This window comes from Haplochromis burtoni, unplaced genomic scaffold (assembly GCF_018398535.1).
Source record: "Haplochromis burtoni strain Fernald_Lab_line unplaced genomic scaffold, NCSU_Asbu1 Contig_144, whole genome shotgun sequence".
Classification (NCBI taxonomy): Eukaryota; Metazoa; Chordata; class Actinopteri; order Cichliformes; family Cichlidae; genus Haplochromis; species Haplochromis burtoni.
Genome location: NW_024582505.1, coordinates 1,326,503 through 1,337,642, shown reverse-complemented (window position 1 = coordinate 1,337,642; position 11,140 = coordinate 1,326,503). Strand labels below are relative to the sequence as shown.

Here is an 11,140-nt window from a genome sequence, read left to right as displayed (position 1 = left end):
AATCAGAGGGTCCTTTTACTCAAATCACAAAAATATTTCTTTTTTTTTTCATACTTTAAGTGGTTTTGATGCATGCAAGGTTGCAGTTTTACACATCAATGTTCAGATATTTGCTTTGCTAGGTCCCTTAGCGTGCAATCACAGGGGGCGACCTTAAGTTGCTGGGGTTTTATTTGATTCAGGGGGCCAATGCTGGATACAGACCCTGGAAAATATCTGGAGTCATAGCTATTTATTGCATCAGAATGAGCTGTTTTAAAGTCATTTTCAGGGCAAGTAGTACTTGTAGAAGAATTTTATGGGGGACAAGAAAAAACAGCATGGGGATGTTGCGTATAAGGTTCCACATCTATGATCTTTCTTTCCATTATTCAGCATAATATACGCTGCTTATATGAAGCTCAGGTGGTGCTGTGTACAGAAAGGCAGACAAAGACTTGCACGACATTTATTGTTTTCATTAGAGAAATAGTCCAAGATCGGCACCCTGTGGTAAGATGGAGAATGACAGAAGAGTGGCGAAAATAATAAAGATCACATACATACACTATTTAATTTTTCTAAACGGGGTCCTTTCAGAAGAAGTCCAGCCTGCTAACATGCTGTAATTTTATTTAATATCATTTTTAATAAAGGCGCTTTTCACTGGGACTAGGTCTGGGGCTATGTCACTAAACTGCAGTGAGAGAAGTGAGAGATTAAAAGTGAAACAGATCATCTCCATGTGTCTGTGAAATGTTTTGATTTTATATTTTATATGATATTATTAGCTATTATACTCCATACTATTCTTGGACTGTTGTACATGTATGGCAAAAACAACAATAAAGAGCTGTCAGCAACATTAACAGAAATTTCACCTTTAATTTGTCTCTACCTGTACCATTTATTATTATTATTATTATTATTATTATTATTATTATTATTATTATTATTATTATTTCAACTATTTATTTATATTCTTGTTTAAATTTCCTTTCCTACATTTAATAATTGTTATATTTATGTGTTTATTTATGTATTTTGATTTCCTTTTTAATAGTTGTGTTGTGAGCCAGCCAGGTGAAAGGTCAACCCAGACAGCAGACAGCGCCTTTGAATACTGAAGCTGAAATGCTGAAACACAAGAAATATGAAAAAAAAAAAAAACATACAAAAATAAATATAGTACAATATAATCGTAATTGTAAGTTTTGGTAGGTCATTGCAAAGAAAATAAAATAATAAATGGCGAAGTGACATTAAAATTAAACTAATTAACATGATTATATAAATATATATCAGTCTTCTTTTTTCAGCTGTTCCTTTTATTTAGGGGTCACCACAGCAGATCATCTGCCTCCATTTCACTCTACCTCTAGCTTAAAGTGGTTGTATATCACCTGCACATTAACACCGGTAAGACAACGGAGATGGTGGTTGACTTCTGGAGAAAACCAACACCTATCATACCAGTGAACATCCATGGTTTGGACATCAGGGTGGCAGACAGTTACAAATATCTGGGGGTTCACCTTAAAAGTAGATTGGAGTGGTTTGATTACTGGTCCAAGGCTATGTACAAGAAGGGTCAAAGTTGGCTTCTGGGTCTTTTGGATTGTGCAGGACATTACTGAGGACTTTTTATGACCTGGTGAGGTCTATTGCAATTTTTTATACAGTTTTCTGCTGGGGAGGTGGCAGCATGGAGAGGAACCAGAAACAACTTAATACTCTAATGAAGAGGGCCAGCTTTGTCATGGCCAGTCCTCTAGCCGCAGTGTAGGACGGCCCACCATTTTTGTGTATGTATTATCATGCCCACTGCACTTTTTATACATATATTTTGTTTTGTTTTTTAATCTCTGTGGTGTGGCTTTTAGTGTATATTAGTGTGTGTGTATATAGTACATTTTCTACAAAAATGTTTTAGTCTTGTATTTTATTGATTTTTGCATTTTGAAAGTATTAGCTTTTTTGTAAGTCTTGTTTTATTTTCTGTTTTTATTGTTTTCTAATATATAATTACTTCACATTTTTGTCTCTGACCCTTGTGCTGCTGTAGCAAGTATATTTGCCCAGTGTGGGATTATTATTAATCTCTATATATCTAGCCGTAATATAAATACCAAATATTTTACATGTATTACATTTCTTAGTTAGTTATCGATCCTCCTTATAGAAAATATCTAAGGGGAGTATTGAGTTATCTGAGCTCGATTAGCTGTGCCTTCACAATCAGGGTCACTTGCGAGCTTTGAAAAATAGATGGAACCTAAACGTCGAAGCTGTTATTAAGTTTCATTTAAACGTAATCCTATGGACCGCCTAGCATCTTTTGCAAGTAAGTTTTAGTAATATGTCACAGATACACGTATCCACTTCAGCTTTAAAGTGTTATCGTCTATCATTTTTGGGGTTATTATCTCAGGTTAGCTATATTAAGCTGAGTCTGCTATGCTAACATTAGCGTTAGCGTGCAGCGATGCTAACACGGCGTGTTAACTACTTTAACAGCATTTTAGTGCCTTTTGTTATTGAGCTGCTTTTCAAACGGTGATGAAACATTATCATACATGGCGCTTTAAAGTTAGCATGTGTGGTTTAGCTTAAAGCTCGCTGTAAAGCCTAATAAATTGAAATCTGCAGTCTTGTTTACATTGTAAGCTTGTTTCATGTAAAGAAATGTCAGCTGATTTCTTATACAACCCTACCTGATGACTTAAAGTGTTAAAATCACGTGATTTCAGATGACCCCTCCGATAAACCGCCGTGCAGAGGTTGTTCATCGTATCTGACTGAGCCTTATATCAAATGTGCAGAATGTGGACCCTCATCTTTCCTGCTGTGCCTCCAGGTGAATCGGTCACAAAAACTGTTAAATTTACCTGCAGACAAACCCAGTCCGACTGAAACTAAACATTTTGTTTCCCTTCAGTGCTTCACCAGAGGATTTGAGTACAAGAAGCACCAGAGTGATCACAAATATGAAATCATGGTAAGTGAAATAAAAAACAAACAAATAAAATCTTATCCAGTGTGGCTGTCTTTCAACATCAATGTTCATCTTTCACCCCGTTATGCAGACGTCAGATTTCCCCGTGCTGGAGCCTGGGTGGACAGCCCAGGAAGAGATGGCCCTGCTTGAAGCCGTCATGGACTGTGGCTTTGGAAATTGGTTAGTATTTTCTAGTTGTTTGGTGAGATTTCCTTATAAACTACATACACATGTCCTTATTTCTTAAAAAGCTTTGAATGCTAAGATTTATGGCATGCAGTCCTGTTTCCAGAGGTGGGGTACAAGCTAAACAGGTTATTGGTCTGTCGCAGGACTAACACAGAGACAGATAACTGTGCACACTCACATTCATCTACTGTCACTTTAGAACAAGTTAACCTAAAAAGCAGTCTCTGGACTTTAGGAGGAAGCCAGAGTATCTAGTATTGTGTCTTATTTGGCCTGTGGCTTCGAACACAGCTTCTACTTGCTCTCAGGCAGCAAAAATAACCACTAACTTATTTTCCAACATAAATGTTTCATTTAATGGCAATTGCATCTCTTTAAGCTAATTTTTCAGATCATTGTGCATAAAAAAAATCTCTAAACATCTGTTACCGACAGTAACAAAGATAACAAGTGAACGAAATGTTGCAGAGAATTTCTCTTGTTTGCTTCTTTGTCTGCAAACTTCTACACAGTCAGGAGTTAAGCAAGCAAACTTGGCACATAGGTGTGACTTAGAAACCTTAAAGTTCTTATCTATATCTGATATTACAATGTTATGTTGCCTAGGAATCACCTAAAAACAGACAGTACATGTTGGCCTGTTTATGCTGTTGACTGGCTGATGTACTTAATCAAACTGAGAAAAGTTTTAAAGAAATGTTGGGATGGGATGTTATTTTTGTAAATAAATAGGAAATAAATATTGGACTGATTGTATATTTATATAGAGCAAAATGTATCTACATCTATGTATGGTTAATGGCCCACTGTCTACTATTGTATTACTACACCTGTCAGTCTGACACAGTCCACCCCTCTTCTGTGTTTAAATAAAAACTGGTATGCAAGGTTTTGTTCAACGAAGTGCACTCCCGTATAGTAAATGAGGATTTTAGAACATAACTTTTCATAATAGTTGCATATTTATGGCTTCAAATCCCATTTGCTTAAGTACATTTAAACAGTTTTTTATCCATCATTAAATGTTTAATATAATCTTGAAATACCGTAAGCTTAACTCAAATGATGTAACATTGTTACTGTAAGGGTCACAATTTGGAGATGTTGCCATATTTGATTTTATGATCTACTTTTCTCAGTGTGATTAAGTTTAGCAGTTTCTCAACATCATGAATTGGCCAAACAGTACTGTAGCACAGGCCTTTATTAGTTGTTATAAAACTATAAATTATAAAACTATAATTTATAATTATAATTAAAATGAAATAATAATTAAAACTATCAATTATAGAGCTGGCTCCAGGCTAGTGCTATAATGTTGACCCATGTAGAGTTAACTGTCTGTTAACGGTTGCTACAGCTCAAGTTGCCCATCAGCTCGAAGCTGTTAAAACCCTTCCACGCTTTCATGCACAGGGAGAGAAAAACACGAGGGAGGAAAGGCTGAACAAGGGTCACAGTGCAGTCACCCATGTTTGAACTCAAGCTCACTAGTAGAAAAACTAGAATATCAGGAGATGGCGTTCTTCTCCCAGAGGGTAGCGATGTGCCAGCTGATGAATAGATTAAGGTGTAGATGAACTGTATAGTTGTTTTTTGTGTAATGCATTGTAGGTTCATATCCATGTATCTTGCAAATCCATTTTTTTTCCTCCTGTTTCTGCACAGCTTTCAAACTCTGATGATAAAGAAGTTGCTGTTTTTCACAGAAAATGTAATTCATAAGTAAATGAGTGAAACAAATCAGTTCAATTCTTCTAATTATGCCAAGCAGACCTCTTCCTATAATTCCTGCTCTTTTTTGAGCACACTGAGTTTCATAGCCTGGAGGTTGAAACTCTTGAGTTGTAGTCACCACTCTGCACCACTGCATTCACAAACTGTTTTGCTTGCTCACAAGTTAAATATTAATTGTTTGACTTAGACGCCTGGTGATTGAAACTCAAATGTTTGATTTGGTGATGTCTTGAAAACAGAGATTAGGTTTTAGGACATGGTTGAAGTTTCTAATGAAGAACATTTTTTTTCTCCCATAAAAAGGTGTTTGAACCATACAGTGCCATAACTATAGCCTTAGTTGGCTAAAAGTATCATATGAAAGCCTCCAGTTATTTTTGATCTGTTCCTTCTCCCTGCTTGTCTTCATCAGGCAAGATGTTGCGTATCAGATGCGCACTAAAACCAAAGAGGAGTGTGAGAGCCACTACATGAAGAATTTCATCAATAACCCACTCTTCTCCTCCACCCTGCTCAGCCTGCGGAAAGCAAAAGACTCTCGTGTTGCAGAGGGCGCTATTCCTTTTAAACGTAAGGACCCACAATGTTTACTTCATTATTAAAAAGTGTTTAGATTAAGTTTGATTGTTTATTATTATTTATTATTTAGTTTTATTAAATATTATTCCAGGTTTCGTTATGGGCCTTTAGGGCATCTAGAAGAAAGTTTAACATATAAAATTTGAAGCCACCGGCCCGACAGTTGGGCAGAAGCAGTTGGTGACTGAGGATCGTGTCTCATTTCCTGGCGGGCTTCAGGTCTCCATCTGTCACAGTGTTGACTGCTCCACAAGCATTTTAACGTCTTATTCTTGCATCATTTGACAAATTCAAAGTAGAGACAGACGGTTGTTACGCGTCTGATTTTATAAAATGCACAAAATTTGGAGGTGGTGCTCTTTGTTGATCTTTACATTTTTAAGCTTTATCTTGCTAAATTTTCTGTGATGCCACAGCGAGCGACGATCCCCCTCGGCCCACATTTGACTCGGTGCTGTCTCGCGACATGGCTGGATACATGCCTGCCAGAGCCGACTTCATGGAGGTGAGGGAACACATTTGTCCTGTAGCTGATTGTGTGTTTGGATGCATGGTAGCGCTAAAGTGCACAGAATAAAGGTATGTGTGGAAAAGATAAAGGTGGCTCATGAAGTACTTAAGTGGCAAGTTACATGAGTTAATTTTTAATGTGTTATATTTGTTTTGTTTTTGCGTTTAAAACACAAAAAAGTGCTATGGAGCAGGTTATCATTAATCTTTCCCTCATCACGGATTAGTTTCCCAGTTCCTACTGCCGGAAAACTTAACCACAGCATGACGCTGCCACCACCATGCTTTACTGTAGGGATGCTTTCCTCCAAGTTCTGGGCATATGTAAAAGGTCTATGAATCTTCCTGTTGTTTGATTTGCTGTTTAATATTGATAGCATTTTCCCTTACGTGTCCATTCTGTTAAAGGAGTTTGACAACTATGCAGAATGGGATTTGAAAGATATTGACTTTGTGGATGATGATTCAGACGTCCTTCGTGGTGGGTTACATTTTGTTTTATTGACAACTAAACAACAACAGTGGGAATCCCAGCATTTACATTACAAAACCTATGAACTGTGTCGCACATGTTCTTGTTTTTCAGCACTGAAGCTTGCAGTTGTTGATATTTATCATTCAAGATTAAAGGAGAGACAACGGAGGAAGAAGTAGGTCTCCTTTAATTTATTATGGGATGAAAAATTAATTCAATGTAATGCAATGACTCCAGTGTGTCAGCAGGTGGCATCATAAGCCTTTATTGTGGAACCTCAGTTTCCACGGATACTTCATTATACTTTCAGGTTGAATAAATGCATTTCATACTGTATTAAAATGAACAAGGCTAACAATTCCAACATCCTATCTACACCATTTAAATATTAATGATTTCATTACGCTAATACATTTATAACTTCTAATCTAAACCTTGTTATTTTCTTAAAAGCTTTTTAAAGACACGAATCCTGAGAGGGATTGTCACAAAGTCAGCAGCGTGCTTATAATTGCATATTTAAGCCTTTTTCAGGCTCTCATTACAAGCCGCAGGGAGTCATTCAGGTGCAACTTACAAGCTGCGGGAACTTCTATTCAAACCCTGAATATATTTTTGGAAATTGGGAAAATGTGTCTGTCCCCCCAGTGAACGACGTGCATGCCAAGCTGCTTGACATTTTGCCCAGTTTTAGTTGGGCATGGAGAGCATTCTCACCAGAGGAGAGTTTGGAAAATGTTTTGAAGCTCATAGAAAATGTACTGTGCACAGTTTACTTGTAGCTAATCAGAGAGGCTACCGGGATCACACCCCCAGCTCACGCTCGTCTCACAGTCCACTGTAAATCCCAGTAATACTCAATTCTGTTGTATGTATCTCACATTTATTGAGTTAAGTTTGGTGGGTAGAAAAATATAGATAATGTTGCATATGTAGCAGCAGTTAAAACAGTAAACAGTAAAACCCATTGTACCTAATAAAATGGCAACTGGTGGTTATCATTGGGTACTGGAAAGCCCTCAAATTCAAGTCACTGTGGGCTGCAGGAAATCACAATGACTATTTTTCTGTATTCTGATAGTCAGCTGATGTAATAAGAAATTGAAGTCAATTTTAAAGGTTTCTAAGGATATTAATCTGCCTTTAACACATTAGCTGTCATTCTTGGACATACACGGACAAGCGTTGCTGCAGCGTATCCATCACTAAATCAACTTTTAACGACTTCATGCTCCCTGAGCACGCTTGGAATGGCATGTCTGACTAGGAGGGAATGAGTGTTTTACAGCTCCCTCATCTGTCCCTGAGACCCGGTTTTATCTCTGCTAACTTGTAGTTTGTCAGAAAGGCTTTTAAGATCAGAAGTTGAGCTGAACCTTAAAGCACACTTTTTAGCATAATTGCAGTTTTTGAGGGCCTAAAGGCCATTTATTTTATTCCCCTCAAAACAGGCCTTTAAATAGTCATGAAAAGCCTTGAGCTTAATTTCCAGGCGTCCTAAATATTCCTCCTTCATTTATCAACAGGGCTGTTGGTTTTAAAGTGTTTCTGTATGTGGTTGAAAAAGATGTTGTGAAACTCAGACGTGAAAGTAGGAATCTCCTGAATGTGTCACATTTATTGCTTTTATACTGTTATAAGTCATTAAATTCATTTTCTGTAAGTAATTGTAAATGTTATTGTTCCTAATTTAATTAACATGGTAAGTTATTTCTGCTTGTTATTAAAAGCTTCAGTGTATTAATGCGTAATGTCGATGCACTCAGTGTCCAGTTTGTTGGGTGCAGTGCAGCTTGGACGTCTTCACAAAGATCAGCATGCTCAGTTTTTGTTGCAGATTACTTTGCAGAGGATTGATTCAGCTCGAGGATCAGTTTGGAGAATGTCGTTTGTGGGCTGTAATGCAGAACCTCATTATGATGTAATGTGATGGACACGAGCACACCAAACTACAGCCCTCAAAATGATCATATAGTTGATATATACTGTATTTTTAACTTTCCAAAGTGTAGCGTAAGTCAGAAAATAAATGTCTACATCCATGTCTTTGTTTCTTTCAGGATAATCCGAGACCATGGATTGATCAATCTGCGTAAATTCCAGAGTGAGTCCTCTTTTGAAACACTCTTGGGGTTGGCTGCGACAGTATTCATAGCAGCTCAGGGAGACATGCGATATCTGGCAGCCAAATCGGCACAGAGGGTTTCTATGGATGCATGCAAATAACTCCGCTGTAATAACCACCGTTAACCTCCACGGCCCCTCTGGTAGCTGATGTGTGGCAACTGGCCGCGCTTGTATTTACAGCGAAGGGTACGAATAGCCTGCATTGGCTCGAGTGTGCCGCGGCATAATTGCAATCACAGTGCGTTGAGCTTTGCTGCCATAATGGCTGAAGTGTGTCAGGAGAAAGAGAGCTGTTTTTATTGATCCACCCGTTACAGGTTGGGTTGCAGCGAGCTCAGTAACGTAATTCTTTGCATCTCTGGGGGTTTTTTTTATTACACAGCGAGAACTGCTGTGAATGGATTTGTCCAATTAGAGCGTGTCTTTTTAAACTATGTGCGACCACCCTGCCCTTCGTTATATCTCCATGTGTTGCTCTGTGAAATTGTCTGTGGTTGGGGAGTTGAAGAGTTCTCCCCTCATGTTTTATTTATGTATCCTCCAGCCTCCAGTTAGCCCTCCTTCCTCTTTTTCCCTTATCTCCCCAGTCTTTGGAGACAAAAGGGAACTCAGAGTAGCTGTAGAGCTGCAGACTGGTTGTCATGGAGACTGTCAAAGATTGTGTGTGTGTGTGTGTGTGTGTGTGTGTGTGTGTGTGTGTGTGTGTGTGTGTGTGTGTGTGTGTGTGTGTGTGTGTGTGTGAGAGAGAGACATGCAATAATGGAAGCAGTATCTGAGCCCAGGAGGCTCACGGTATCATGTCTCAGTGACTGCTGGAGGCAGAATGACCAGCGTTGTTGTTTCGGGACAGCGATCTGTTTGATGTCCTCTCTGAATGATTCAGGTTACGTTGCTATTTGCAGTCAGAGTTTTGTGTGCCGATCATGTGAAACCCCACACAGGTCCAGCATTGATGTCTCCTCGGAGATATGAACATTTTTCCTTGTGTTGCTCAGAGCACGACTTCATGTGTTTAGCCTGAGATGGCAGCTGATAATTAGCTCTCGCAGGCTGGAGTCTGACGATGGAATTTGACCCTGACACACACACATCAGCTTTCCTCGGTGGCTTTGACACTTGTCTGTTACTCAGCAACACGGGCAATGCTTTCACATGAGCACAACAAGCGCTTTCAGAGTGAGAGCTAAACATGGTGAATACACAGCAGTGGGGCGTTACTGTGACAAATCACAGGGACAGGGTTGCTGATTCTGTTTAGTTTCATTCATTTTTTCTTCCTGTAGTGCTCCTTGACTACACTTTCAATTAGAAAAGATAGGGGACCAAAACTAAATGTAGAACTGTTGCATTAAAATGATTGTTGGCTTTGAAATTTGAATCTTTTGGCCCCTTTTGATTGCACTGTCAAGTTAAACCATCGGCTGTATGCTAGCTGGACAGTTTGTATGTATTCAGCATTTATAGCTGAAGAAGGCACGCTGCAGTTTTGTACAGAAATGTGCGAATTCATATAGGCTGTTTAGATATGAATTAGGTACGAACACCAAATAGTCATACACAGAAAAATTGTTCGGGTTGTTCAGTCTCCTCCTCCGACTGATGAAGGTTGTCTGTGTGGAAATTACTCAGTCTCAAAACACTTTTGTAAAGTGACAGACTGTGTGCAAAAACAATTAGTGAGTGTACCGCCTCTGTCCGACCTGAGCAGTCTGGAGGTGAAACTGCCTTGAAACTCGCCATTATTTACTTGTCTGTAGACAGGGGGCGGGGCAAATTAAAAGAGAAACCTGAGCCCTTGACCCTTGCGATGAGGGTTATGCAGTGGCTCTGTTATTGCTGTGAGAATCATTTTTCCAAATGGATTTTGCTCACTTGTCTCCTTGGAGTGAAGAGTCACTGCAAATCAATAAAGTTGATCTGAGTGTTCACCTTAATACTGTGATAAAGCATTTCTGTTCTGGTCTCTACTGTGATGTAATGAAAATGATGTGAGTCGTTTGCTGTGGCATTTGCGATCTCCAGATCTCATCCCTGCTGAACATGTAGTGGACAGCGGTTGCGCCGTCATCGTAAAAGCAACAGATAAGGGGGAATATCTTTTTATAAGGTATTCCATCTCTCCTGTAGAGTTTCCGAGACGCAGACAATCATTCATGCCCTTTACTATTTTTACTATTTTTCATCTTTGAGTTCTTTTCTTTTATCTCTACCACCGTCCCGTTTTTGGAGAAATCCTTTTTTTTTTTTCGTGACAGCCCTGAATATTTTTGATCAAATATCATTTTATTACAGCCAAACTTAAACAAAACAATGTTTAATTCATTGTTCTTCAGCACATCCACTGAGTTATAGATGAAAGCACACAACAGGTGTACGCTGATGATGTGTGGTGACATTGACAACCAGCAGTCTGAGGGAACCTTTAAGTTGCTTTAAATATCTCCCGGGACTACAGTTGTCAGGAATTTTAGGCAAAATGTGTGCAAACCCATGGAACGTTGAAAGTGTTCTGTTGGCATATTATAACCCAACACAGTTTAACTTTT

The 11,140-nt window shown here is 38.7% G+C and overlaps 1 protein-coding gene across 2 annotated transcripts in view; it reads left to right on the top strand.

The window, feature by feature from the left end:
* Positions 1–2,190: 2,190 nt before the first annotated feature.
* tada2a (transcriptional adaptor 2A) overlaps positions 2,191–11,140 on the top strand; it is a 19,071-nt gene continuing 10,121 nt past the window's right edge. For both annotated transcript variants that reach the window (XM_005932065.3, XM_042224605.1), the window contains exons 1-9: positions 2,191–2,323; positions 2,730–2,836; positions 2,918–2,977; positions 3,066–3,157; positions 5,316–5,473; positions 5,899–5,987; positions 6,401–6,473; positions 6,579–6,642; positions 8,528–8,571. In XM_005932065.3, the coding sequence (XP_005932127.1) occupies positions 2,299–2,323; positions 2,730–2,836; positions 2,918–2,977; positions 3,066–3,157; positions 5,316–5,473; positions 5,899–5,987; positions 6,401–6,473; positions 6,579–6,642; positions 8,528–8,571 (712 nt within the window). In that variant the 5' untranslated portion in view covers positions 2,191–2,298. The remainder of the gene's footprint in view (positions 2,324–2,729; positions 2,837–2,917; positions 2,978–3,065; positions 3,158–5,315; positions 5,474–5,898; positions 5,988–6,400; positions 6,474–6,578; positions 6,643–8,527; positions 8,572–11,140) is intronic.